Source organism: Oreochromis niloticus, linkage group LG20 (genome assembly GCF_001858045.2).
Source record: "Oreochromis niloticus isolate F11D_XX linkage group LG20, O_niloticus_UMD_NMBU, whole genome shotgun sequence".
Taxonomy (NCBI): domain Eukaryota; kingdom Metazoa; phylum Chordata; class Actinopteri; order Cichliformes; family Cichlidae; genus Oreochromis; species Oreochromis niloticus.
The window spans coordinates 33,150,562-33,175,745 of NC_031984.2; the positions used below are offsets into that span (position 1 = coordinate 33,150,562).

At 40.4% G+C, this 25,184-nt stretch overlaps 4 protein-coding genes and 1 long non-coding RNA gene across 8 annotated transcripts in view; 3 read left to right on the top strand and 2 right to left on the bottom strand.

The window, feature by feature from the left end:
* Nucleotides 1-161: 161 nt before the first annotated feature.
* si:ch211-148l7.4 (zinc finger protein 43) lies at nucleotides 162-4,322 on the top strand. 2 transcript variants are annotated; one of them, XM_005462786.4, is made up of 2 exons: nucleotides 162-268; nucleotides 861-4,322. In XM_005462786.4, exon 2 carries the CDS (start codon nucleotides 886-888, stop codon nucleotides 2,446-2,448), a length of 1,563 nt encoding a protein of 520 aa, XP_005462843.1. In that variant the 5' UTR covers nucleotides 162-268; nucleotides 861-885; the 3' UTR covers nucleotides 2,449-4,322. The 2 variants fall into 2 exon arrangements, with proteins under 2 accessions (XP_005462843.1, XP_005462842.1); XM_005462785.3 differs by lacking the exon at nucleotides 162-268 and adding an exon at nucleotides 277-441.
* Nucleotides 4,323-6,809: 2,487 nt separating this feature from the next.
* On the top strand, nucleotides 6,810-9,913 carry snrpg (small nuclear ribonucleoprotein polypeptide G). Its single transcript, XM_003457853.5, has 4 exons — nucleotides 6,810-6,969; nucleotides 7,152-7,174; nucleotides 7,826-7,950; nucleotides 9,668-9,913. Exons 1-4 carry the CDS (start codon nucleotides 6,938-6,940, stop codon nucleotides 9,716-9,718), a joined length of 231 nt encoding a protein of 76 aa, XP_003457901.1. The 5' UTR covers nucleotides 6,810-6,937; the 3' UTR covers nucleotides 9,719-9,913.
* LOC112843302 (uncharacterized) lies at nucleotides 9,714-11,268 on the bottom strand. The gene is made up of 2 exons (XR_003215556.1): nucleotides 11,170-11,268; nucleotides 9,714-11,085 (listed from the first exon to the last, which is right to left on the bottom strand). It is a non-coding gene; the product is annotated as an uncharacterized LOC112843302 (long non-coding RNA).
* Nucleotides 11,252-14,936, top strand: plpbp (pyridoxal phosphate binding protein). Of its 2 annotated transcripts, none has more exons than XM_005462787.3 (8): nucleotides 11,252-11,449; nucleotides 12,118-12,225; nucleotides 12,325-12,360; nucleotides 12,441-12,516; nucleotides 13,033-13,173; nucleotides 13,254-13,396; nucleotides 13,505-13,603; nucleotides 13,978-14,936. In XM_005462787.3, exons 1-8 carry the CDS (start codon nucleotides 11,360-11,362, stop codon nucleotides 14,179-14,181), a joined length of 897 nt encoding a protein of 298 aa, XP_005462844.1. In that variant the 5' UTR covers nucleotides 11,252-11,359; the 3' UTR covers nucleotides 14,182-14,936. The 2 variants fall into 2 exon arrangements, with proteins under 2 accessions (XP_005462844.1, XP_025757595.1); XM_025901810.1 differs by having other exon boundaries at nucleotides 11,429-11,547.
* A 563-nt stretch (nucleotides 14,937-15,499) lies between these two features.
* The window catches only part of tmed4 (transmembrane p24 trafficking protein 4), a 16,062-nt gene continuing 6,377 nt past the window's right edge, over nucleotides 15,500-25,184 (bottom strand). Inside the window, exons 1-5 of one of the 2 annotated variants that reach the window (XM_019349657.2) lie at nucleotides 21,898-21,946; nucleotides 19,635-19,735; nucleotides 18,480-18,605; nucleotides 16,766-16,912; nucleotides 15,500-16,672 (exon numbers count right to left, since the gene is read on the bottom strand). In XM_019349657.2, the coding sequence (XP_019205202.2) occupies nucleotides 16,523-16,672; nucleotides 16,766-16,912; nucleotides 18,480-18,605; nucleotides 19,635-19,735; nucleotides 21,898-21,937 (564 nt within the window). In that variant the 5' untranslated portion in view covers nucleotides 21,938-21,946 and the 3' untranslated portion in view covers nucleotides 15,500-16,522. Of the gene's footprint in view, nucleotides 16,673-16,765; nucleotides 16,913-18,479; nucleotides 18,606-19,634; nucleotides 19,736-21,897; nucleotides 21,947-25,184 lie in introns of those variants that run through there. The other variant, XM_003457855.4, reaches the window with a different exon arrangement.

Here is a 25,184-nt window from a genome sequence, read left to right on the forward strand (position 1 = left end):
ACATGGTCAATATGAATCTGGAAACACCCTTGTCGAAAGTGGCATGAGACATTTTTGATTTGATGTCATTTTAATAGTTAATTAGGGGGCAGCAACTACTGGCGTTAATTTAAAAAAAAAAAATTAATACATTGTTTTGGTTTAAAAGTCCTTTTTATTGTAACTAGCAAGACTGTAAATGGGTTAGATAAGAGAGAGGAGAAGCATCATTTTAGGTGCATACCTACAGTCACTGTGCATACCTGAGAATTCAGAAGCTGCAAAGTGGGTAAGTGACGTTCCGGAAGTGATCCGGACCCAGTGCTAAGAAAACTTCGCTTTCACGTTAGCAGTCATGCCAGTGTGGTTTGTGCTAAAGAATTCCATTAATAATGCAACGCACTGTTTGAATCTATTCACTCGTCAATACAGCCGCTGCACTACTCCTGTCTGAGTGCCAAGGTAAGCTAGTTAACAAGCGCAAGTGTGCATTTCTTACGTGTTAGCGGGGCTAGCAGCGAGCTAATCTTAGCAAACACGAAGCTATCCCGTGGTCGCATCTCTGTTGTTGTAAGGTTTACTGTGGTAGAAGCTCAGACTTATCACTAAACTGATACCTATGGTCTCAGTCTGTGTTGTCCAAATAGAATAGAAGAATAAAACCTAGCGACCAGTAATTCAGAATGTCAACAAAAAAAGAGGAACAAGTTAAAAAGAAGGCACGTTTCCCCTCATCCTATCAGAGCTTGGCTAGCTGTTGACTGCAGGCGTGGTGCCATTTAGCGTACAACCAAAACACTTCTCAGTGCCTCAACCTTTTAGCTCTTGTGTCTGAGTGAATTAAAGGCTAGCTGCTCAAACCTCTTGTGTCTCCATTAAAGCCAGGAGAAAGCTTGGTGAAGGAGGATGGATGGAGTCAGCTGGAGCACTGCAAGGTCCCAGGAGTCATTCGGTCGCTCCAGCTCAGCCGCAGACACTCTGTCAAGGCTTGCCACCTTTATCGCAAAGGCAGAGACAAAACAGCACACACGAACCCAGAGGCAGCGTCCGCCCCAGCAGCCCACCTATCTGTGTCAAGAATGTGGTAACGCCTTTCCTTATGCCACAGATCTGTTACAACACCAGGAAGTTGAACACACACTGCCCAAGCCTCACCGGTGCCCTTCGTGTGGCCAGGAGTTCTCCCTGAGGTCATCCTTACAGCTACACAAGTGCGAGTCCACCCGCTGCGAGCTTTGTCATGGGATGTCACTTTTTGGTTCCCCCTGCTCTACATGCACGACTCACACTTCTGATCCTGGCAGGTCGCTGGACAAGCCACTTCACCGCCAGCCTCATCACATGGACCGCAGCCCATATGCGTGTGCCCCATGTGGGAGAGGTTTCAGCCAGAAGCAGGCTCTGCTGCAGCACCAACAGGCCGGCTGCAATGAGCTGCCATCCCTGTCTGATATAGCTGATGCCAGCACACTCCCTGATGACTCTTCACCTGTTTCTGAGGGGGATTCCATTCGCTCTGATTCTTCAGATACTCCAGGGCCCAGTGGCCAAGCTATCAACACGTGCCAACTCTGCTCAAGAATCTTCCACTCAGAGGCTGCACTGCAACGCCATAAACAGGCCAACCACTCAGAGGATGAGCAAAAGGCCACCGATGGGGAAGTGAGGAAAAGAAGGAGTGCTAAGGTAAATGAGGAGCCAAGCAAGAGTTCAAAATCTCAAAAAAAGCTGCTGAGCTGCCGCTCCTGTGACATGGTTTTCAGGAGCACCTCTAAACTGTACGTGCACAGAAAAGAAAAGCACAGTAGAGAGAAGAATGTCAGGAGAGAGCCGAGGCCAGTTGTCATCAAGCGGAGGAAAGCAGGCACGTATCCCTGTCAGGTCTGCGGAAAAGTCTTTGTCCACCATTTATCGCTTAGGGCACACTACAGACAGCATACAGCCTTGAGCTTGGCGGCTATCAAAAACAAAAGCAAGACTATAGGATGTACCACCAAAGACTCCTCCAAACTATCAGAAAACAGACCAAATAAAGCCAAAACCAGCCTCGCTGAGATTAAGACAGTCAGGGCTGGCCCAGGGAGACCCAGGAAAGTCACTCGACGGTTGACCAAGATAGGTGTTTCAGGGAGATCCACAGAAGTGCCTGAAGCTCAGGAGGAGGAGGTGGAGAGAGATTTCCCGTGCCCCTCCTGTGCAGAGGTTTTCTCTCTGCAGCAACAGCTGAAGGAGCACATGGAGCTCCACCAAACCTCCATGAAGAGGAGACAGTGCAGCGTGTGCACCACCGAGATGGACACGTGCAAATGGCCAGGCTCCAGGAGGCAGAGGCTGTACCACTGCGTGCCCTGCCAGCAGGGGTTCTCTGCACTTGACTCTTTCCTAGAACACTGTCAAGAGCACCTGCGAGTCAGGGTGGAGGAGGACAGCTTGACAGAGGGCTACACGCATCAAGCCGGCAAAGCCTGACGTGTCAGTGTGAATGTCGTCAGCAACCCGCCTTTTTGCCTTGAAGGGTTACACAAAGAGGAGTGATGAAATCTCTGTGAAATTCTTGTTGAGTCACGAGTTCACTGATTGAGCATTCAGAATATGTTGCTTTTGTACCCAAGCTCGGGCTTTGTTATCCAAACCATATCAACAGTTAAAAAGAATGTCTTATTGAGCTTTTATTTAGCCCTTTAACATGAATTTTATTTTCTCCTGCAAGACACATTGAAAAGCACAGTGTGAATATCAGTTTGTCTAAGATCCATCACATCAGCCTTTAAAGGGAGGTTTAATCAGTGTTTGTACATCTGAGAACAGGACATCTTCTCAGATGCGTCTTGCAGAGCAGCTATGCATTAATAAGTTTCATTGTAGTGAAATGCAACAAAGAAGAAATACACAGAATATGTGTTTAGCAGCAGCCTTTAAGATGAGCCTCGGCTTTATTACGGCAATATTGATGATATGAAATTGAACATAAAGCTAACATTTTTACTGTGAAGGACTGTTGTTGTCTGCAAATTTTCACTCTAATACATTGAAAACTATAGAAGCCAGAACAGTTTGATTATGATTCATTTGATCCACTCAAAGTATTCAAACCTTTATACCCAGGAATCCCTCTTTCAGACCAGTGGTTGTCTGTGTATCCACTTTTATACAACTCTGTGATATAAAAACTTGTAAAGACTAGGTAAATTCCACAAATTGTCTGCTTTTTTTTTTTTTAATTAAGAATGGTAGCTTATGATCCTGGAAGATAGTCTCACCACTTGGCAACAACTGGGCTGGTTTAATTCCAGCCAGATACACAAAACCCCTTTGGGGTTGTGTTAGGGAGGCCATAAAAAGAGCATAAAACTCTGCCAGTCAAACATGTGGAGTCACCCACTGTGGCGATCCCTTGTGAGAAGGGAGCAGCTGAAAATGGCTGTTACTACGGTGAAGATCAGCTGTGTAAAGGTTCCTGGACCTTGGATAACCTTCGCAGTGCTTAGAGTTTGGGCTGTTCATTTCAAATCAACCCCATTTTCCAAAAACACGTTGGGATTAGCTCGCATGCTCAAAGTGGGGCTAAGCTTATCTTTGCCTCAGGGTTTGTTTTGTTTTTTTGTTTTTTTTTGTTCTTTTGAGAAATTAGGCCGTCTGCTCAACTGTGGTACATTCTGGCCAGAACACTGCCTGACAAATTGTTTGCTACTTGTCTAGTTTTTGTTATGTTTTCTGCTGTATTTTCTTACAAATTTGGCAATAATTATTCATCGATTGTGGTGTCTGATTTTGTCGTGTTGTCAGTCTTGTGTGTCAAACCTGAGTGTTAGCAGCACTACTTAGAGCACTGGGTGGAAGTTTATTTCTTTGCTCGAGAGATAAAATGCAGTCCCAGGGTCTGCATGAGATTGTAGTGTGTAACATTGTTTGTTTACATGCTGTTTCCCAATATTTTTATCATGGAAGAAAGATTGCAGTAAACTATACAGTGAGCAAACTTGGCTTTCATGGATAACTTTACCCAAAACAATGCCTTTCATAATGGCCCTGCTTTTTAGCTTGCATGAGCTCGGGTCGTATTTTCTAACTATGCAAACAGATGGACTGACGGCAGCCCTTCAGTGTGTCTGCGATGCTCAATAAGTGCGCTTTGGTGAATGAACTTAAATCAACATGAATTTTTTGTTTTGTTTTTCTAAAGTATTTTCAACTACTGTTTTCAAAATGCGACTGTGAACATGTAGAAGATATGTTTCTAGGTTTCGAAGTTTCTACTTTGCTGAGGTCTTTTGTAAATTGGTGTGTATGGCTCTTTGCAGATGACAAATAAAATTTAACAGTTGTCAGATGTTTTCTTTGCATCACTGCTGCTGTTCTGATTCTGTGAAATTTTAGTGATTTAATTGAAGTTTTTCATACTGTGGATCTGAGAAGTTTGTTCCAGAGCAGCTAAACCGCAGTTTCAAACTGACTGCGTGCTCTACCGCAGCTATACAGCAGAGTTAATGGGTAACTGTTGAAATTAGCAAGAGGAAATGTATGTACATTTATTTTTAATGACTTTTAGCTAGTTTCTAGGTTCAGATAATATAAATTATTATTGAAGTTGCAGGTCGCAGCTAAAAGCTCTTCCATTTGTATTCTGAACATAGTCAACAGTGTAACAACTAATGGCCATGAATCTTACACATTTCTCTTAAAGCAGGAACAATAAAATAGTGTTATAAAATGCAATAATGTACACTGGATTCATTATTAAAACAATAAATTACACTAATATGATTTTCCTCAAATTATTAAATGTGCAGTAAATATACTGTTTATTCGGTTGTTAGCTTTGACAATGAATTCATATTAATTATTGGCATAACTAACTATTAATTTTAAAGTTACAAAAACTTTTTCACACAAAGCTGGTGTAGTTTTTTTCAAACAAAAACTACACCAGCAGCTGAACCTCAAATAATAGCCAAACACATAGTTAGATCTTTGGTATGGATAGTGGATATCCCATTGTGTTTGTCAACAAATAATAGTTCTCATTGGGCCCACCTGGGGCCCGTTCTTCGTACCTCGCTTACTACATCCAAGATCAAATGACACATCCAAGATCAAATCATCGCGCTAACCTTGAGCTCGCTAATCCGGTTCTCCGAACACACCTGTTGTTGACGATCAGTATAGCTGGATGAAGTAATGCGAGATCACTGGGTGTCTCAAAAGGGGCTACGCATCGATAGTAGAAACATTGATCGGCAACCCTTTGATTGGTCGGCGAAGATGTCGAAGGCGCGCGCTCAGTATTTTACGGCAGCAGAGCAAGAACTCTTGATTGAGGGATATCAGGAGTTTCAGAGTTTAATTAAAACGCAAGGGAACACCGCAAAGGCTGCAAAAGCAAGGAGAGAGGGCTGGCAGAAAGTTGCTGACAAATTAAACTCGTAAATAATTTATTATATCATATTACATTATATCCTCTTTCACATTAGAGCCACAACAGGACCCACTAGAACATGGGGACAAGTAAAAGTGAAATATAAGAATATTCTACAGAATGGTAATAGTTATCACTTATATTGCTTTTAGTCTCTTGAAAAGAGACCCTGAAATAATCTGTTTGTTTGTTTATAACAGCAACCAAGAAAAGGGCAGAGCAAATAAAGACAGGTGGTGGTCCTGCACCCCCTCGTGTGTGTGTGTGTGTGTGTGTGTGTGTGTGTGTGTATATATATATATACACATATATATATATATATATATATATATACACATATATGTATACATATGTATACATATATATATATATATATATATATATATATACATATACATATACATATATGTATACATATATGTATACATATGTATATAGGGAGAGAGAGAGAGAGAGAGAGAGGAAGGACAGGACGGATCCTGTCAATCCCGCAATATACGCTGAATTCTGGAAACTCTCCTTATCAATCTTGCACCTTCCGCAATGGGTTGCTCGCGTACAAACAGACAGGACATGGCTGCGACAGACTTCCCAAATCCACCTTCGCTTTTATAGCCGTGGTCTCTCATCTTGATTACACGAAGTAATTTACTATTACTACTCTAAAATACGAATTACATCTGAAATAATCAAATACGTGTAATAGAATGATTACTAGTACATTTCCCTTTTTCTTAGGAAATGACCTGTATGTATCTGTATGCAATCAGTAAAAGAATCAACTACTGCATTATCTTTAGTTACATTGATAATATTTATTTATGGAGAAACAGTGGTGAAATATCGCTGTTGCTTTCGTGTACATGCAGCGGACATACCTGAGTGGCCGCGATCTAATCCTGTTTACATAAAGTAAACCTGCTCCCGAGCAGGTTTACGCTTACGGATCTGTTGCTATGACAGCAAGTCCCAGATGAGCTTCGGAGAACCGAACGATCCAAGATCACGCGAAATCGTCAACAATCAAATCCGGCTAACTTACTTAGCGAGGTACGAAGAACGGTCCCCTGGTCTTATAGCAAAAAAACCAAAACAACTGCTCATCCACTGGATTTTCCTCACCCACCCATAAACGAGGTTTTACAAAGAATGGTCTAAAAAAGAGAAAACATCCAGTAAGTGAAAAAAAAAAATTCTCTGGGTGAAAATGCTTTGTTGTCGTGCTTCATCAGGCCAGACTGTAACAGTAACTCAAATTACCACTTGTTACAACCAAGGTATGCAGAACAGCATCTCTGAATACACAACATATTTGCATTTAAATAAATGATTTGAATATTTCTTCCACTAATATATATAATTCAAAGCTAGCCGGCTCTCCTTCCTCCTGTTCTCATGGCGGCGCTGTGAGGAAAAAGCAGAAGGTCCAGTATGAGAGTTCACCAATGAAGTTCCGGTTGTCGGCGCACGCTTTCCTTCCGCGGTTTCGTGAAACGAAAAGAGTGCGAACGAGTTCTTCGACTTTCAGAAAATACAGATAAAATGAGCAAAGCACACCCACCCGAGCTGAAGAAGTAAGTCAGTGATCTTTGATAAATAAACGCGCACTGGTTATTTTGTACCTGTTTCTTGTTTCCCGCATAGCAGCTCTGGTACATTGTTTGTAATAGCCACAAGCTAACATTAGCTAGGCTGCCAGACCGACTTGTGAAGAAACTGTGACCATGTAACCGATGCTGATGGTTTTCTTTTCCAGGTTCATGGACAAGAAGCTTTCATGTGAGTATGACTCCAAGCACAGATTCAAAAGCACCCAGAATGTTAAGAGTGAATCTGTTCCTGTGTTTCGTTGTTTTTAAGCAACAGCATGAAATATCAAAACATAGTTATTGAATAATTTCAGTAATTACCTTTCAGTTTTCACCTGGTACACAAAGCCTTCTTCGATGACCTCTGCTCACTGTTTGTACAGGATCTCATAACAAAGGGTAGACATGTAGTGCAGGCAGCACACATGGGGGGACATTTATTTTAATACGCGCAGCGTGTTGTGTTGCTGGGAAGTACTGCTAGAAATGCAGATGTTGATATATTGTATAACTTGCACAGGTCTTATCATCCCTACTGACTTTCATTGACAGTATACTATAATTGTGAGATGTCTTTATGGTCTTTAAAAGTTTGAAATTAAGCTTGTTGTAACCCTCGGTTACAACACTGGGTAAGTCAAGTACCTTTCACAGATGTGGACTCAAAAGTTAGGTTATGTGATAGCATAAATATATGGATGTCTTACTTTGCTGTATGTAAATATTCGTGGTAGTATGTGGGCAATCTAAACTTTGAGTTTGAAGATGGATCAGTCCCAAAAATAAATAAACTGAGCAGTTTGTGAAATTCTTCATATTGATTTCTTTTCTCTCCTTTCAGTAAAGTTGAATGGAGGCAGACACGTACAGGGCATCCTGCGTGGGTTCGACCCTTTTATGAACCTGGTGGTGGATGACTGTCTGGAGATGGGCCCTGGAGGACAGCAGAACACCATTGGCATGGTGGTCAGTAAATTTGTCTTTCTTAATTTTTGGTATTGTCACCAAAGAAAATTTGTGCGCCTAATATAAGCACAGCAATTTTTATCTTCCAGCAGTCTGCTCTCCTCTCAACTACAGCCCGTATATTTACCAGAGAGTTCTGGTTATGATGGTGTCAGACTTCATATTTGCCACAGTCTAAACACACAGTAAAGAGCTCTCATTAACAGCCCAATCTTTCCTGGTAGGGGGCGATCATAGCTCAAGAGTTGGCAGTTCGTCTTGTAATCGGAAGGTTGCCGGTTCGAGCCCCGGCTCCGGCAGTCTCGGTCATTGTGTCCTTGGGCAAGACACTTCACCCGTTGCCTACTGGTGGTGGTCAGAGGGCCTGGTGGCGCCAGTGTCCAGCAGCCTCGCCTCTGTCAGTGCGCCCCAGGGCAGCTGTGGCTACAATGTAGCTTGCCATCACCAGTGTGTGAATGGGTGGATGACTGAATGTAGTGTAAAGCGCTTTGGGGTCCATAGGGACTAAGTAAAGCGCTATACAAATACAGGCCATTTATATTAATAAAATTTATATTTTGCACATGAAACCTTTGCATTTTTGTCACACTCTGTTTCAGCAAAAAAAAAAAAAAAAGCAAAAAAAGAAATCTGCACAATCGTCACAAAATAAAATAAATATTTTGTGCCTGATTAAAGCTCTGCTTTTCCATCATGTTAGTAATTTCCATCCACCATTTGCAAAGAGAATTGGTGGAGTCATTTCTGTACATTTTGGTTGCATATCATGTGCTATTAGTATTTCGTCCTTTGTAACATTAACCATGACCTGAACAGCGTCAGATTGTTATGCTTGTTTTATACTTGAGCAGTAGTAGCATGAACGCAGTTCCTGGGCAATCACAGTCTGCCTGCAGAGAGTGTTTGTTGTTGATGGAGTGTAACAAATATGTATTACAACCTGTGTGTGGGCCACACTTGCATGTGCTGTTGTTGTTCCAAGTATAAAGTTCTCAATTGTTCTCAAGTTGAAGTGAACAGTGTTTTCAAAAACAACGAAAAGTGTCCACTGCAGTCACACTCTGTACTTTTCATGCTGTATTTTTTTCCCTTTCATATTTGTGTCATACCATTTCCCGCTGAACTCCACAATCGCGCCCTCCCCTGTTCTGGCCCACTTGTCAACCAATGAGCTATTGACCGACACATGTGTCATCAACATCCAGTGACATGCTGTTGGGGCTGTTTGGTGGACTGCACGATAGCACACTTGTGGAATTGTGTACACAGACCATACATTATTTATTAGTTATACCTGCATCTGCTGCTGTTTGCTCCACGAAATCATTTTCATTTATTTCAAAATCATTCTGTGTTTGAAGCAGGAATTATACCGTCACCGAGTCCAGTAGGGTCCACTCAGGTCCCACTGATATAAATTTCATCATGAGATGGTTAGGGCAGTTTGTGCCTGCCTGCTTTTTGTAATGTTTACTTACTTTATAATGCACTAAGTAAACATTCTCCCCAGCCCATGAACTACAAACAACAGGAATGAGTGCTCAGCTGTTCAGTATAATTTAGGTTTAAAATGTCAAGAAAAGCGGTTTGCTTTACCTTCTATAAACAAGATACTAAATTCTGTTTAGATTTGGAGAGCTCAGTGCTTTATTTAAAACCTTTAGGACATTTGTCATGATGGCAGTGTGTTTACTCTGTGTGGTATTGTTTCTCACAGGTCATCAGGGGAAACAGCATCATCATGCTCGAGGCCTTGGAGAGAGTATGAGAGTGGAGGAGGCACCTGAAGAAAATGATCCCTACATTTTGTTTTTTTGTTTTGTTTTTTTACATTATTGTCCCTTTCTTGTTCCTCAGTAAAGAGACAAAGCATTTGTATTTGAATTGTGAGATGATAGATACGGTCTTTTTGTTTGGACTTTTAAAATGTGTGACCTTGTGAATAAATCAGTTTTCTTTGTAATTGGTTTTCTGCATTCAGTTTATATCACATTACCACAATACAAGTTACTGTTCTGTTACTGTCAACGTGTTACTATAGCAACAGGCAGAAGAAGCTGCACACTAAATATGATGGTAATGTTTCCTGAGTGTCTTATACACTTCCACAGAGACTCTCTCCACTGGATTAAATTGTGACTGGAGGTCGGCGCAACAAAAAAAAAAAAAAAAAGAGTCCAGCTGGACTGATATAAAATACTGTGCAACCCCCTTATTTCTTCTCATTTTCCACACTAAGAGACAGATTTTCTTGGAAATTTTAAGTGGTTTTTAAGTAGTTCTCTAGGCCTTCTGAAGCTCTTCAAAAGCTAAAAGTTTTTCTTTGGAGATTGGCTGCTGCTGAGCTCATTTATACCTGCCTGCTTTTAAAAAAAGAGAGGAGAAAACCAAATCCATCTTGAATTTAGGTATGCACTTAGTCACTACCTTTAAAAAAAAAAATTTAATTTCTTCCTGCTGCTTCAGAATCTACAAAGATAATAGCCTAACAGATGTAAGAGTGTTTTTTTTCACCAATGACGTGATTCCCAAAGAGCTGTTAACTGAATATTTGACATAAGATTGTGTCAAGTGTGTGCTTAAAAATTTGGGGGGAAAAACAAACAAGTGAAGGATTAAAGGAGTGGCAGGCCTAAAATGCTACAGCAGGCAAACTGTATCTGAATGTCATGTCCTTAAGAAATACGAGAAAAATCCAGCAGAGATCTGGTACAGGCCCTTTACTGACCCATTTACTGTTCACCAAAGACTCGTTAGAAGTGGTCTGAGTGGAAGGGTGGCTGTCAACAAGTCATCCTTAAGGAAGCGAAACAGGTCATGGTGACAGAGAATGGAACAAAAAGCAGTAAACATCTCCTTTAAGAGAACTACTAAAGACTACATGAAGAAATGACTAAAATTATGCTCATCCAATTTTGTTATTTAAAATAAAGTGATGACAAATATATAAAGTGGGTGTATTGTTTTAGACGTGTTTCTAATGCAGGACATGATCGAAATAAAACTTTTTGTTGTATGTACATACACAAAAACATGTCATTCCTTTTCAGTAGCAAGTCTCCCAGACTGCAGCAGCCTACAAATGCCTCTGGATACTGTTGTCCTTTATATGTCAGCAGCACATAAAAACTGCATCTAGAAAAACCCGGAAAAGACAATTTTGCTGACCTTATTCCTAAATATGACTTTAAAAAGTTTTTTCTCCTGGACGTTAAATACCTGGCCTGAAGCCTGAATGGAATTCTCACTCGGGTTTCAGTTCCGTAATTGCCAAATGCTGACGGCGGGTCGACAGGGGGCGCACTCCGGACGACTGACTTCACGTTCAGGTGGACTTTTATTTTGAAAGCCGAGTGTCGTCAGTGCGGACGCGTTTCTTTACGTTCTGTGTCATAGCTGTTTTAACAGAATGTGGAAAGTAGCGATGTCGGAGGAAGTTGCCAAGGCTTTGCAGTCGGTAGTGGAGCGGGTGAACCAGGCGGCTGCCCGGCGGCCTAAGGTAACTGCAGGCCGGGATGCTCCGCTCGGGAGCGCCGCTGCCTTCGCTCCTCTCTTGGGGCCCTGAGAAAAACGTGCTGCGGCAGCACGAATCGTTATGTAAGGCTGCCAAACACTTCAACCTTTGGATGGGAGACAATCGGGCTTGCGGCAGCACTTTTATAACACCCCATGCATGCAGCGTGACAGTGCGTGCGGGGAGCATGGTACACGCACTCTGGCTGTGTTTGCATGTTAGTGGGTACAGATGATGTCTGTCAGTTACTCATTCCATTATTTTGTGACTGGTGCTGATCTTCTTACACCACACCTCTGTGGGAAACGTCCACGAGTGTAGATGTCCTTTTCAACAAGTGTCACTCCATTCAAATAGAATCAAGGTTGATGTAGGTCACAGCATGTTCCCACTGTCCTGCACAGAAACCGCTGAGAGGGATGAGCACGACAGTGGGAACATGCTGTGAGCTGGTTTATCTAAATGATGAGGAGCAGCTGAATGATCTGTAGCAGGATCTGAATGCAGCCGCAAGCATCGTTGTTTTGGATGATGCTGACATGGCTGACTCACTCTGCAAAAGACCTCTGTTTGCATGCTGCATTAGACACTGAGCTCCTCTGCTGATACTCACTGATACAGATGAAAAATGAGCTTGTGTTGTCCTTCCTCAGACACTACCAGCTGTACCACCCCGCCTTGTAGCTGTCAGCAAGACAAAGCCCCCAGAGATGGTTGTGGAGGCCTACAAGCAAGGGCAGCGGAACTTTGGGGAAAATTATGTGAGTGTGCAACACTGCCAGCGTCTCTGAATGACCTGTGAGGAGAATGAAGGTGGACAGTAATACAGATGATTGACGTTGCCCTTCATTTCTCCCTAGGTTAATGAACTTGTTGACAAAGCTTCAGATCCTCTGGTAGGTTCACATATTATAGAAGATTTGATTGCTCCTCCCCCACCGCAGACCGTGACTGTGTTTCTTTTCCCTTCATCCAGATTTTAGAATCGTGTCCAGAAATCAAGTGGCACTTTATCGGCCATCTACAGAAGAATAACGTCAACAAACTTTTGGGTGAGTGACCATCAGCTCTCTCGTAAAAGTACAGACCTGGGAAATGCTCTCTCAGAGTGCTTTGTGGTTATTCTAAGGTTTTATGTAAACCTAAAAAAACCCAAACTAAAAACATCTGGTCCTTAGCAGGTCTGAAAATTAGGTAGATAGAACCTCAGATGAACAACACGTCATATTACACCATGTCATTCTCTGTTTTAACAAAACAGTGTTTGAAGCAGTGTTTGAAAAAAGTACACTCTTACTGCTTCCATAGTAATTAAAGAGAGAACAGTCAGGTACTTCTAATCCAGAGGTTTTGTCAGTGTGATCATTTGGAGTATTCAGGTGTGTGTTAACACAGTGCCACAGAGGAAAGACAATCAGCAGTGATCTTTGAGAAGTAGTGCGGGAAGGGCCATGAAGCCTGATGGGTGTACTTTCTCTTTACCATGACTGTACCAAATTAAAGCTATTTCTAAATGAATAAATGAACACATACAACAACATGACACCCTTTCATCCTCATGTCTGCAGGAGTGCAGAATCTCTTCCTTGTGGAGACAATCGACTCTGCAAAACTGGCTGACAGGGTCAACAGCTCGTGGCAACGCATCAGAGGAGCCAGCACACAGAGGTTAAAGGTCATGGTTCAGATCAACACCAGCGGAGAACAGAGTGAGTGCTTCTTGGGTGTGACGATCTGATCACCAACACTGCTGCTGTTACGTGAACAATGCGTTAAATGTTTGTCTTAGGTAAACATGGCTTGCCGCCAGAGGATACGGTCAACACGGTGAAGCACATAGTGACTCAGTGTCCCGCCCTGCATTTCTCAGGACTCATGACCATTGGGCGCTATGGCTACAACCTCACTCTGGGGCCCAACCCAGACTTCCAGGTATGAAACGATCACAGAACAGCTATATTTACCTGTGGTCATTTTTGTGTGCACTAAGAAAAATGAAAAACTCTATCAGTCTGTAATCCTAACAATACACCTGCACAGATGCTGCTGAGTCGGAGACAGGAGGTGTGCGACAGTCTGAAGCTGCCTATGGAGGACGTAGAGCTCAGTATGGGTATGTCCACCGATTTTGAACATGCGGTGAGTGTCACTCCTATATGGAAGCTGGTAACAGCAATTTAAAAAACTGAGTGTCCAAATTCTGAAATCAAATTTCTTTTGCTTCAGAGCATGCACTTTGATTAAAGTCACTGATCCTCTATAGGCCATGAATGTCTGTGTCAAACCCCACATCAGCACATACATTGCATTTCCTAAAGGTTGAACATTGAAAAAATGTCAGCCTTGTACCGGCACTGCAGAAAAGATCAGTGGAGTCATCGTGAAAATCTGTCTGCACAAACATTTGTCCCTGGAGACTCCTCAGCATTGTTGCTGCTATTTGATTTAAATCGGCACATCCCATTTTCCTCCTTTTTAACTGTTGTCTTTCTTTTCTTTGCTTACATGTAAAGATTGAGGTGGGCTCCACCAACGTGCGAGTGGGTAGCATCATATTCGGCAACAGGGAGTATCCCAACAGTGCACTTAACACTCCTAATCCCAGTCCTGGTCCTAGTCCCGGTCCCAGTCCAGTTCCCAGTCCAGAGAAAACATCTAAGATGGTGTCAGAAGATGCCGCCAAGAAGATGCAGCACCTCACCGTGTCTGAACGCTAAGAGGGAGCCTCTCCTTCTTTGAAATACCTTTAATTAAAAAAGCAAAACAAAAAACAAAAGAGCTGTGCTCTTCACATGCAGAACGAACAGAGTGGTGAAGCAGATCTTTTCCACACAGCCTTGTGGAGCTAGGATTGAGGAATCCTGCATTAATTGTAAATTGTATTTGCCTAATCCTAACTTTTTGTGTGCCCTTGTTGCAGTTTAAGCATTAAAGTGGCATTTGGCACAGAGCTAGAAAACCTTTTTAACGTTGTTTAACAAGTGATATTAACTTTTAGTGCCCTGACTTGCTCCTCATGGAAAACCTTTTAGTGAAGATAACTGGATACAAGACAAACTACTGAAAACACAACGACTTCAGTGTTTTTGCGTGAGGTTTCTTTGGATTTCTTGTGTTCTTCTCTATTTTCTACTTTTCCGCTCAAACACATGACGGTGCTGAAATGTGTCTCCCACAGATCAGGACCTCCACACAGCACAGTGTACTGCTTTTGTTGAACACATGAAACGAAGACCTGATTTAACAAATAAGTCATTTATCCCTTTATAATGACACATTGTATTGTGTGTTTGATATTGTTCCGTTTGGTGTGCCAAAGGTGACAAAACTCTATTCTTGATATTAACAAACCTGAGCGTAAACCTGAGGAAGTGTTTCTGTGTAGCAGTCTCGTGTCCGTGCTGTGGTGCTTTGTTGGAGGTGAATGTGAGGGTTAACCTATGCAAAGTGGTGATTTAGTTTCATCATCCGACTAGGTTTTCACACTGCAGCTCTGATGGTGTAGCAGTGGTTTATTTAACGGTATCACAAGATCTGTGTGTCTTTTGTTTTATTCTGTCAACATGGGGGGGGGTGTCAGTTTGTGATTTTGTGTGGTTACTGTCCTACCGAGGCATTTCAGCATTGTTTGGTTTGGAATCTGGTTCACAGGGAAGCCAAAGCCAAGCAATAAATTTTATTGTTGAAACGATGATCCATTTGCTGTGTATTTCTTCTCTTTAGGACAAAGTGGCACAAATAACTGAAAAAAATAAATTTGGCCAAAGGTCTTTTTAACTTTTTTTTTAATTTTTTTTATTAAGCATGTGAAACAGGCACCCGGACCACAGTAAAAAACAGAATATTTCCAGAGTGGCAATTTAACATTTCTGAAAAGGCTTTAGTGCATATGATGTCTATGGATCTGCAATTGGATCTAAGCTCTGCATTTAAGAAATGATCAGAAATCTTAAAATGCTGTCCTGCTAATGTTTGAGAGTCAACTTGGCTCTAGCCCAGCAAAAAAAAAAAAGTCACAACTGTTCAATAAATAAGTTTTGTTGAAACACAATCTAGTGTCAGGAATGATAAGTGTAGAGGCTCTTGTACTATTAAATCCTTGTAAAAGGCATTAGAAAAGGTCAGCCAGTATCTATACACACATTCCTGTTGTTAATATCATAAACTGGCTCTACAGATACATCTACAAACAATACACAGTCTGTAGAAGGATGGATGGTAACACTTTAACATTTCATTTCACACAAACAAGCAGCATATAAAAGGTTTATAGTATAACTAAGCCTATCTCGACAAGTGGTTTAATATCAGTATAGCTTCTGTAAAGCACCTGAAACAATATTAAAGCTGTAGCTCTAAAATATTCAATAGGTTAAATAAATATTATAATATATAGCTAAATATAGCTATAGAAACTCACAATTCACTGAATAAATCAACCTAATGTATATCACAGAATCATGATGTCAACGCTATTGCGGGCAAAATATCGTGAGTTAATCTTTGAATACCTGTATGTGTGTATTTAACACAGCTCTGGAATAATTACAAACTATTTATTATGCTGCTTATAAATACTAACTCGGACTTAAAGTCAAGCACTGAAAGGGGTGCAAAAGGGACCAAAGGCTTCATAGTATATGCAGAAATGTATGTACCTGACGAGTACAGCTGAAATCCTACGGTTAAAAGTTACAAAACCTGTGTGAAACTATGTGTAATACTACCAATGACCAAAATTAAATACTTGTAACAACTTCAGCATTCTCATTTTTTTTTTCATATACAATCACAAAAAAAGCTTTTTCCTGCACTTTAAGATAGAAAAGTGACACGTCCAGTGTTGTCAGGATTACACAACAAACCATTTTGAGTTACTGTGGAAAAACTAAAAGGAAAGGAAAAAGCCACATTACCCGGGACACAAAATTGTATCTGCAGATTTGCTCGTACCATTTATGGCTAATATTAGGACCAAGTGTCTCCTCCTACACCTCTTTGTTTGGGTGAGCAAAGTCTGTCTGCTCGTGTCGTTTCCTGATTCTGCTCACAATCATGTTACACCAGTTTCTTGGCCTCAAAGAAGCTCTTCAAGTGCTTCATCTGCCAAATACCAGTGACGATGAGGATGACTGTTTGAGCGATGGACCACCAGAGAACACGCTGGTTGGTGCTCTCACTTGTCATGCGAAAGCGCTCCTCACGATACTGCAGAAGACAACCAACACATTCAAGTCACTGCAGTGGCTTTAACTCCAATACTTCTGACATGAAACAGAACTGTGTTTTTTTTTTACTCACCCTCTGGTAGTTTTGCTCCTTCTGGATCTGTTCGACTTGGTCGAGCAGCTGTCGGACTCGTAGCTGCAACTCGGTGAGTTTGTCCTTAGCTGCAATTTCAGGATAGTTGTTGGTATGTTCCCCCACCTGTATGTCCAGATGCACTCTCTGCAACATGAGAGTAACAGACACTTCAGATTTACATGCTTTTCAGTCAACTTCAAATCAAGAACTTCATTAGAATAAGCTAAATTGATGTACTAACTAAAACCCTAAGTTCTATTTGGGAAATGGTGACTAAATTTTTTGACTTAAAATATCTGGTACAGCTGCACATTGTCCCTATGAACCACTCTTGATTTTCTCCCAGAAATGCTTTTTTTTTTAGACCTTAAAATTTCACTCATGTCTGGAAGCAAAAAGTAGCAGGTTTCCCTTCCACAGAAGAAGAACGATGACATCAGTGGGATTGTTTGTTGGTAATGTATCCTTGATTATGATGTTTTCACTCAAAAATAGTGGATATGCTAGCACCAAGGTCCCAAGAATATTGAACTGTACTGGTTCAAGAACCACAGCTAATCTGGTGGAAAAACCTTCCAAGAGGCTCAAACAAAAGGAACAGAATGGGCTTAGGTCATTTCCAGCATAGCTCTGCCTAGGTTCAGCCAGAAGACAGATGTAATGAGTCAGGATAAGTTAACACACCCATATTTATAGGTGTTATTTTACAGCACATACAGTATGTTCTCTGGATACTGGCATATTGTTTGCTACTTCAGTCTGAGGTGAAGTGCAGACTAGTGCAAGACCAGACAGAAAGTTAAGAGGCTTTTTTATATATAAAACATATTTAAAACAAACAAACAATATCAGTGAAAACTATTTTTAAGCTCACTGATGTGTTCAAAACATATATTAACATAATTCTATGATGTATGATAATAAATAGATAATGCAAAAATACAAAAAGAGACCATAATTTTAGTTTATCTAAGGCTGTGCTTCTAGTGACTTGGCTCTACATAGTCGCTGCTGATCAAACAGCATTGTTAAGGTAGGCTGCCACTGTTGTAGTTTCATTGCCTGTAGAGTTAACTCACCTTCAGTCTTAGACTTTTGGAGAAATGTACGTTTTTAGGCACAAGTAAATGTGTTATCCTGTTTAACTAACACTGATGTGTAGGTCAAATACTTCAAAGGGTGACTGAGTTTTCATTTAAGAAATCGGGTAACTTTACATTTTTAGGTGACAAGGTCAACTTCATATTACAAGGATTATTTATCAGTTATAAACTTACCCTTATGTAGCTAGGGTTTTACCATTACTTTAAGACCTAATTTATCAACAATCTTTTTGAATCACTTAATTTAATCATTTAATTATTTAAATTAGCCATTCATTTTAGTTTCTGTGGGTATTCAGCTCATTTATCAGCTACTTGTAGCTAGCAATTTCAAACTTAACAACTGAAATTGCTCAAATATAAATAATCTCTACCTGTTTTAACCATTTATACACTACACTTGACTAACATCACACTTTTTGATTCTTTTTTTAACAATTTATCAACTACTTTTTGGTAGTTTAGTTTTTAAACCACTCATTTAATGTACATTTTAAACATTTATACTCTGCCCAACACTACTCAATTATTGTTAAACAAATGATAATTATTTTAAATGGAAAGCAGTCGGGCAGTTCAAAAAGTCAGAGGTGTAGTTCTGTACATACCAGTTTTCCCCCTGCAAATAGAGCCATCTTGGTAGAGTTTGAATGCAAACAGATCTGATGCTCTCCAGGTGTATGGGAGGTAAATGTGAACCGTCCATCTGATCCATACTGACGTGAAAGGATGATCTGGGGAATGTGTAAGCAGCAAATGCTTAGATTTAATGTATATGTTCCATGTGCAGGTGTGTATTAGAAAACTATGGAGCTAAATTGGTATCAAAAGGGTTGCAAAAGTGTATGCTATAACCCAGAAGGGTAAACTGAGATTTAACAAATGTGTGTGTGTACTCACAACTACGGCCTCCATTCCTTTTCCACTCTTTTGCAAATGCATATATCCAAACCTAAATAAATACTCATCATTTATGCACATTTTTAAGCTCAGCTACATAAATTGTATGATTTTTGCTTTCAAAAGGCTTCCTCCACAGATCAAGTCAGAGATGCTCACAGGGTTTTGGGACTCTTTTCAGTGTCAGCTTAGAACAGATGCACAAACGTAAACAGCGTTCAGGTCTTCTGGAAAACTGGAAGATCTGGCAATCTTGTGAATTTCTGTATTATTTCAAACATCACAGACATTTTTGTTTTCTAAATGAACAAAGAAATCTCGTCACCCTTCACTTACAGATCCTTTACAGTAATCTATGGAGGTTAATATATGGTTCAAATATGCTGCTGCTTCCTGGTGGATGGTCTTCTGCTACAAAAACAGCCAATTAGTATGCCTCTGCGGATGAGAGAACAGCATGATAAGCCATCCCTCTGGCTCATCCTCTGAAGTGAGTACAAGATAACTAATCTGCTGTATAATCTAAATATAGATATAATTCAGGTAATGTGGGATAACTACATCTGAATCACCATACCATTCTCACAACACAACAGAATAGCATTCATCTTAGATTAATGACTAACAAACATATGTAAGGTTTATGAAAGCAAAAATTTTCTTAAGTGTATTTTGTAAAATTGTCTTTCGTGTTTTCAAATTGCTTTGGATTTGGATCAGAGCACACCAGTATTTTTGACTACTCAAAAATACAACCAAATTGTACCATTTTGCAAATCTTAGTTTACACTTGTGGAACATAGCACATTCATTTGTAACCATTTTGAGTTCACTCCATGGAAAATTATCTCTCATGTGTTTACCTTTGTGTCTGGATCCTTGATCTCCACATGCATCCCAAGACCAGGGGTGGCTGGGAGGAAGGAGCCGGTTTGCTTGTCCCACAGTTGAGTCCTGTACTTTCCTTTTAAATAAAAAACAAACAAACAAAACAAGCAAACATGCCATCAATGGGTCATGTAATCATTCACTTCTGCACTGCTAACACAGCCAGTAAATCGTTTATATTAAACATACAATATTATCATAACACTGAACAAGGGTATTTAATAAACGCAAGCTGTACAGGGGTCAAGACATAAAAACAAACTGAATGGCAAAGCATAAAAAGCAAAATGTAAGCAAGTAAACACAGTTTATTTTTATTTTTTTTATTTCAAATATTTGATGCATTAAAGTGTAAATATACATCAGTTCTGAGTAGATTTTGTAGTTTTAACTAGGGCTGCTCAATTATGGCAAAAATGATAATCACGATTATTTTCACAGATCTCGATTATTTGACGATATTTATTTAACAATAACAATGTATTGAATAATGGCTTTAAAGATTGTCAAAAAATAATATAAAATAGTGTGCAAATACTGATTACAGTGCAAATGTTTGCAATATAAAAAAATAAATGAAAAATGTAAACATCTATGTTTAGTGAACTTCAAAATACTGCACAATATTTGATCCACGTCTGACTCCGCGAACCCATAATGTTTCCACCAATGTTCCCTCAAATATTTCATGTGTCTGAACGAACACACAAACTCCCTGAGCAGTCCCTTGGACCACTGTGAGCGACATCAAACGTGTGCACTGTGGTCACGCCAGCATCTAATCCATCCAAGTTACATGGTTTATTAAAATAATCAAATTACAGCATTTACATTTATGTTAGACTACTTTTAATTAACTGCTTTATCCCACTTACAATGAAAATTTAAAAAATCCTGTTCATGACCTGTGTAGTATGTTAACACTATTGAAAGTAAAAATAACTTGAACTCCAATTTTGAAAACACAACTTTCTTTCTTTTCTTTTTTTTCATAAAGCTCTGACTTGTATTATGAGTATGAGTCTGTGGTCTGGGAGAGAGTCCTGTAACTCTCTGTCTGCAAAATACAGCATATAATGACCAATGTTGGGCAATTAATTATATAGTTACTACTTCAAAAAAGTAACTCAGTTTGGCAAACAACAAAGTTTTTTGCAGCTTTTTTTTTTTTTTAATGCAGCCAAGGCATTTTTTAAAATAAACATTTCAAACTATTTACAGAACAATCAGCTGTTCTGCATCAAATCTGATGCCACACAAATTATTTGTGCCACTCCAAAAAATAATTTCTGTCCCCTATGAGATAAAGGAGAACAACAGCCTGATACCTGCAGGCCTGACAACAGGAGCTGTATCACTCCTGTAACACCTGTAACATTCAGCAGCCGCCTCATTGTTCTGACACACACAACAAAACTATTGAGTACACTACACACTAACTACACAAGATTTGCGCTAAACGTCTCAAATCTCTCACATCTCAGAACACCGCCGTCACTCCTAAAACTTCCCCCCGTTTCTTAACAACTAGATGCCACGTTGCCATATCATTTTTTGATTGGTCGACACGGTACTTTTTCGACCAATAGGAAAGGGTGGGGTTTTTTTGGTTTTGTTTTTGCTCACAGGCGGAGAGTGCTTTCGAGCGTTTTCCTTATAAAACGCCGTTTTTACCGTTTCTTCCTGCAGTAAATATAAACAAAGATAGTATTCAGGAAGAAAACCAAACATTGCATATATTTTTATCATAAGTCTGGTTTTACGTGGCCTATCAACACAATTCAAAAACTGGTATAAAGTCCACACTTTTTCCGTCAATTGTTCCGTCTGTCCTGCTCACATCTCCAATGGTTGTACACGTTGTCATTAATGTGGCTTCACTGCACATCAGCCACGCCGCTTTGCTAGCTAAAACACCGGTGTCGGCATATAAGGACGCTGTCATAGCCTGTCAGCGACGCTGAATGGCTGCGTATATACGAATGTGAATCGCATTATTGGCTGGACTATGGGATAAGGTGGCATGGTTCTAATCCCATACAGGAGCAGCCAGTCACTTACTGACTAACACTGCAAAACAGAATTGTTAAAGTTTTAATTTTAATTTCAATTCAGGTTAGATTTTTTTTGTGCGCAACGCAGATTTTCTGTGCGCAGAGACCGTGCCAGCAGTGCGCAATTGCGCACGTGCGCAGCTTACAGGGAACATTGGTTTCCACACCACTGAAGTCGTTTTACCTCTCTTTTCAACCAACGGCATTCTTTCTTCAGCAGCCATTATCCTCTCCTCTCCAAATAACTTCTGCTTAGCTTTCCGAGCTTCCCTCGGGTCCTCTTGTGACGCGTGTTCGAAACGCAGAGAGGTGCGCTCGATTTGCCACACGGAGCAGCGCGAGAGTAAAGCACGAGGGAGGTGCTAATAATCGGCTCAGTCATCTTTAATGATCGTTGAAAACCCAGATCGTAAGCTATGGAACGCCAGGACTGCCATAATGAATTAACTAAATACACCATTAAATAATTAATTAAATGTGGCAATAATTAATTAAAATCGGAAATAATTAATTACATGAATATTTACGACACATGTAATTAATTAATTATTGACACATTTAATTATTGACATATTTAATTAATTAATGACACATTTAATTATTGCCACATTTAATTAATTAATTATTTATTTCACATTTTAATTAATTATTGCCACATTTAAATAATTATTTAATGGTGTATTTAATTGACTATGTGCACGAGAAAATGCTAACTTCCTGGTTTGAGGCTGGATGTGGGGTTGTACATTTCCGGTAGCTTTACTTTGCGGTAAATCGGTACTGCGAAGATATACTCCAAAATCATGTCCAAAACTCGAAAACGGAAAGATTGCGTTAAGTTCCAAAGAGCAGAAGGTGGGAACACTCACCACTGTTGTGTCACAAAAAATCTAATGATAGATGTTGACGTTTAACCACTTAAGCCCCACGCCCCCGATACCGGAGGCAAAAAGGAGGAGATCACATTTAATCGGTTATAACGCGGGTTGAGAAATATAAGTCCAGACATGTGTGGTATCCACAGAAACCTCAGAATCTCAGCTAAAATGTCATATAAACCATTTCTACAACCACCAAACACACCGAAAATAAGCCGCGATTAAACGAGCAGTTACGTAAATGCGCAGAAGTCCGCTAAACAAACAAAACCGAACCAGAAATTCTTCAGACTTCATGTAACCGGTTAAAGATAGGCTGGTTAGCTCCCAGAGCTATCACTGACTCCACACACCAAGTTTCACCACGATCAGACCAAAATTCACTGAATTAGCCGCAAAAGAAGACCACAAAAACACACAGCAGCGCAAATGCGCTAAGACAGAAATTGGCTTACCGTCCCGATTTCCTCCATTATTTTCGCCGGTAGCCGGTAACCACGTGATTGACGTTTAAAGAGTTTAGATCGATCGGTTGTTTGCATCACTCAACACAAGCAGAACTGCATCACTGCAGCATAAGACACATCGTCCACATTCAGAAGCACATCTCTGTATAGTGACTGGTCTTATTCTTTAAACAGGCAAATGTTCAGCATTCAAACTACAGATGAACAACAGTCACAGATGTTTCCCGTTATGTCCACACCTACACAGCATGTTAACAAACCGTGAAAAAAGCCACACAAAAAATGAACGATTGCTGGTGAGGGTTTCTATACATTAGTATGTATGAAGGGTATGTTGTGATTTACCTTCAAAATTACAGTGGTCCCTCATTATAACGTGGTTCACCTTTCACCTCGCTGTTTTGCGGATTTTTTAGTGCAAGTTTTCATGCTTATTTTTACGTCACATTGTGTCCTGCGTCCTGATTGCTGCAGACGATCTCCTCCGTGACGTCTCTCCTGTACAGTACAGAATCGCTGCATCGATTGCTAGCAGTGTGACTCTGAAGTGCAGTACTGGATGTCCACGATGTCCACGCATCAAAAAATAAAATTGGCTACTTGATTTCACCTATCGCTGGTTATTTTTAGAACATAACACCCGCAATAAACAAGGGACAGCTGAGAAATATAACATTTGAATCCCTTTTCTTTTTTGCTCTGAGGCGTGGGGGCAAAATATCGACAAGTCCATGAACATCATTTACAGATATATTGCGTAAATGCCCAAGACATCTATAGAAATGTAAATCGCCGCTTGATTCATTCATTTGCTTAACTTGTTTTGGACCGTAAACAACGCACGAATAGGACACCGGAAACAAAGCTCCCCACAGGAGTTTTTGCACCGGAAGTAGCATATGCTAACGTGCACATAGTCAATTAATTCATTTTGGCACAGTTGACTCCTTCAGGTCTCACCATGAAATAATTTTATCTGTCAACCTCACCCATCAAACCCAGGGGGCGGGGTTAACGCTGATTGAGTCAAAACCATTGCTTTGGCCTGGTGGCCATTGTTTTTAGCACACAACAACCGGCATGTGGAAACTAACAGAACTGAACTTTGAAAAAGCCTGTTTGTGTGTCACCAAATACCGTTTTAATATTTTTTTTAGCCGAGAATGTAGTGGTTTAATCCTCAGATATCTGGTCGGTTTGTCAAGATACAGCCTCTTTGCAAAAGTGCTTCGATGATTTCGGAGATGTCTGCCCAGTCTCACGGCAAAGCGTGGGATAGACCCGCTCGCCTCGCAAGCAATCGAGCTGTTATTACCACCGACAAAGCGCAGGCCCCGGTACACAGCTGTAATAACCCCCGCTGACACCGACTTCTTTTACTGAGGTTATAATTATCGGGTTTTTACTTCCTGATGTTCTTATGTGTCATACGTGTTTCAGTCGCCAATTCTGAATTATAACTAACATTAAAAACATGTTTAAGGAGGAGAGAGAGCAAATAAATTCGATTAACAGCTGATCTTTGGGTTTTTGTTCAGTAATCAGCGTGACCTGCGTATAAGTGCATAAAAGAGATAACGTTGGTGTTTCCGTCACGTAGTAACTGCTGGCTTTAACTGTACAAAGGTTGTTCGACACTATGAAACACATACAGACTTCATGATGTTCGGCTAATATTTTTATTGTGAATATTAATCATGAGGGTAAACGGCCCTGTACACCACAGAGCGAGGTCAGCATATCCACGATATCTTCAGCTCTCTGAGTTAACCCAGTTTCCCAGCTGACTAATCTAACGGTCATCTACGAATATGTCACGGGTCATATCAATATGATTTTACAGAAAATCATCCTTATTACTGCCAACTATTCCAGAGACGTGGAAATCTACAGCATAAAGAACAAAAAAATATAGCAGTCTAACGCAACACTGTAACAGAGGTGAACCGTCAGTTTGTCACAGATCAAAGTGGAATGAAAGTGATTGGTTGAACAGGTGTTCGTGATCTGTGTTTTCTGCATTTTCATCAGCATAACAGACTCAGCGGCAGATTAGAATAACAGTTATACATTTAATAAATCACCAAATTAATACACGCAAGAAACGATTAAACCTGTTCTGACAA

What these genes read in the sequence shown, in the direction of transcription:
- si:ch211-148l7.4 (XM_005462786.4), top strand. Translation starts at nt 886, where the DNA reads ATGGATGGAGTCAGCTGGAGCACTGCAAGGTCCCAGGAGTCATTCGGT.
- plpbp (XM_005462787.3), top strand. Translation starts at nt 11,360, where the DNA reads ATGTGGAAAGTAGCGATGTCGGAGGAAGTTGCCAAGGCTTTGCAGTCG. An exon ending in ACAAAGCTTCAGATCCTCTG is followed by an intron (nt 12,361 to 12,440) that starts GTAGGTTCACAT and finishes CCCTTCATCCAG; the next exon opens with ATTTTAGAATCGTGTCCAGA. An exon ending in CCACCGATTTTGAACATGCG is followed by an intron (nt 13,604 to 13,977) that starts GTGAGTGTCACT and finishes TTACATGTAAAG; the next exon opens with ATTGAGGTGGGCTCCACCAA.
- snrpg (XM_003457853.5), top strand. Translation starts at nt 6,938, where the DNA reads ATGAGCAAAGCACACCCACCCGAGCTGAAGAA. An exon ending in CACCCACCCGAGCTGAAGAA is followed by an intron (nt 6,970 to 7,151) that starts GTAAGTCAGTGA and finishes TTTCTTTTCCAG; the next exon opens with GTTCATGGACAAGAAGCTTT. An exon ending in CATGGACAAGAAGCTTTCAT is followed by an intron (nt 7,175 to 7,825) that starts GTGAGTATGACT and finishes CTCTCCTTTCAG; the next exon opens with TAAAGTTGAATGGAGGCAGA.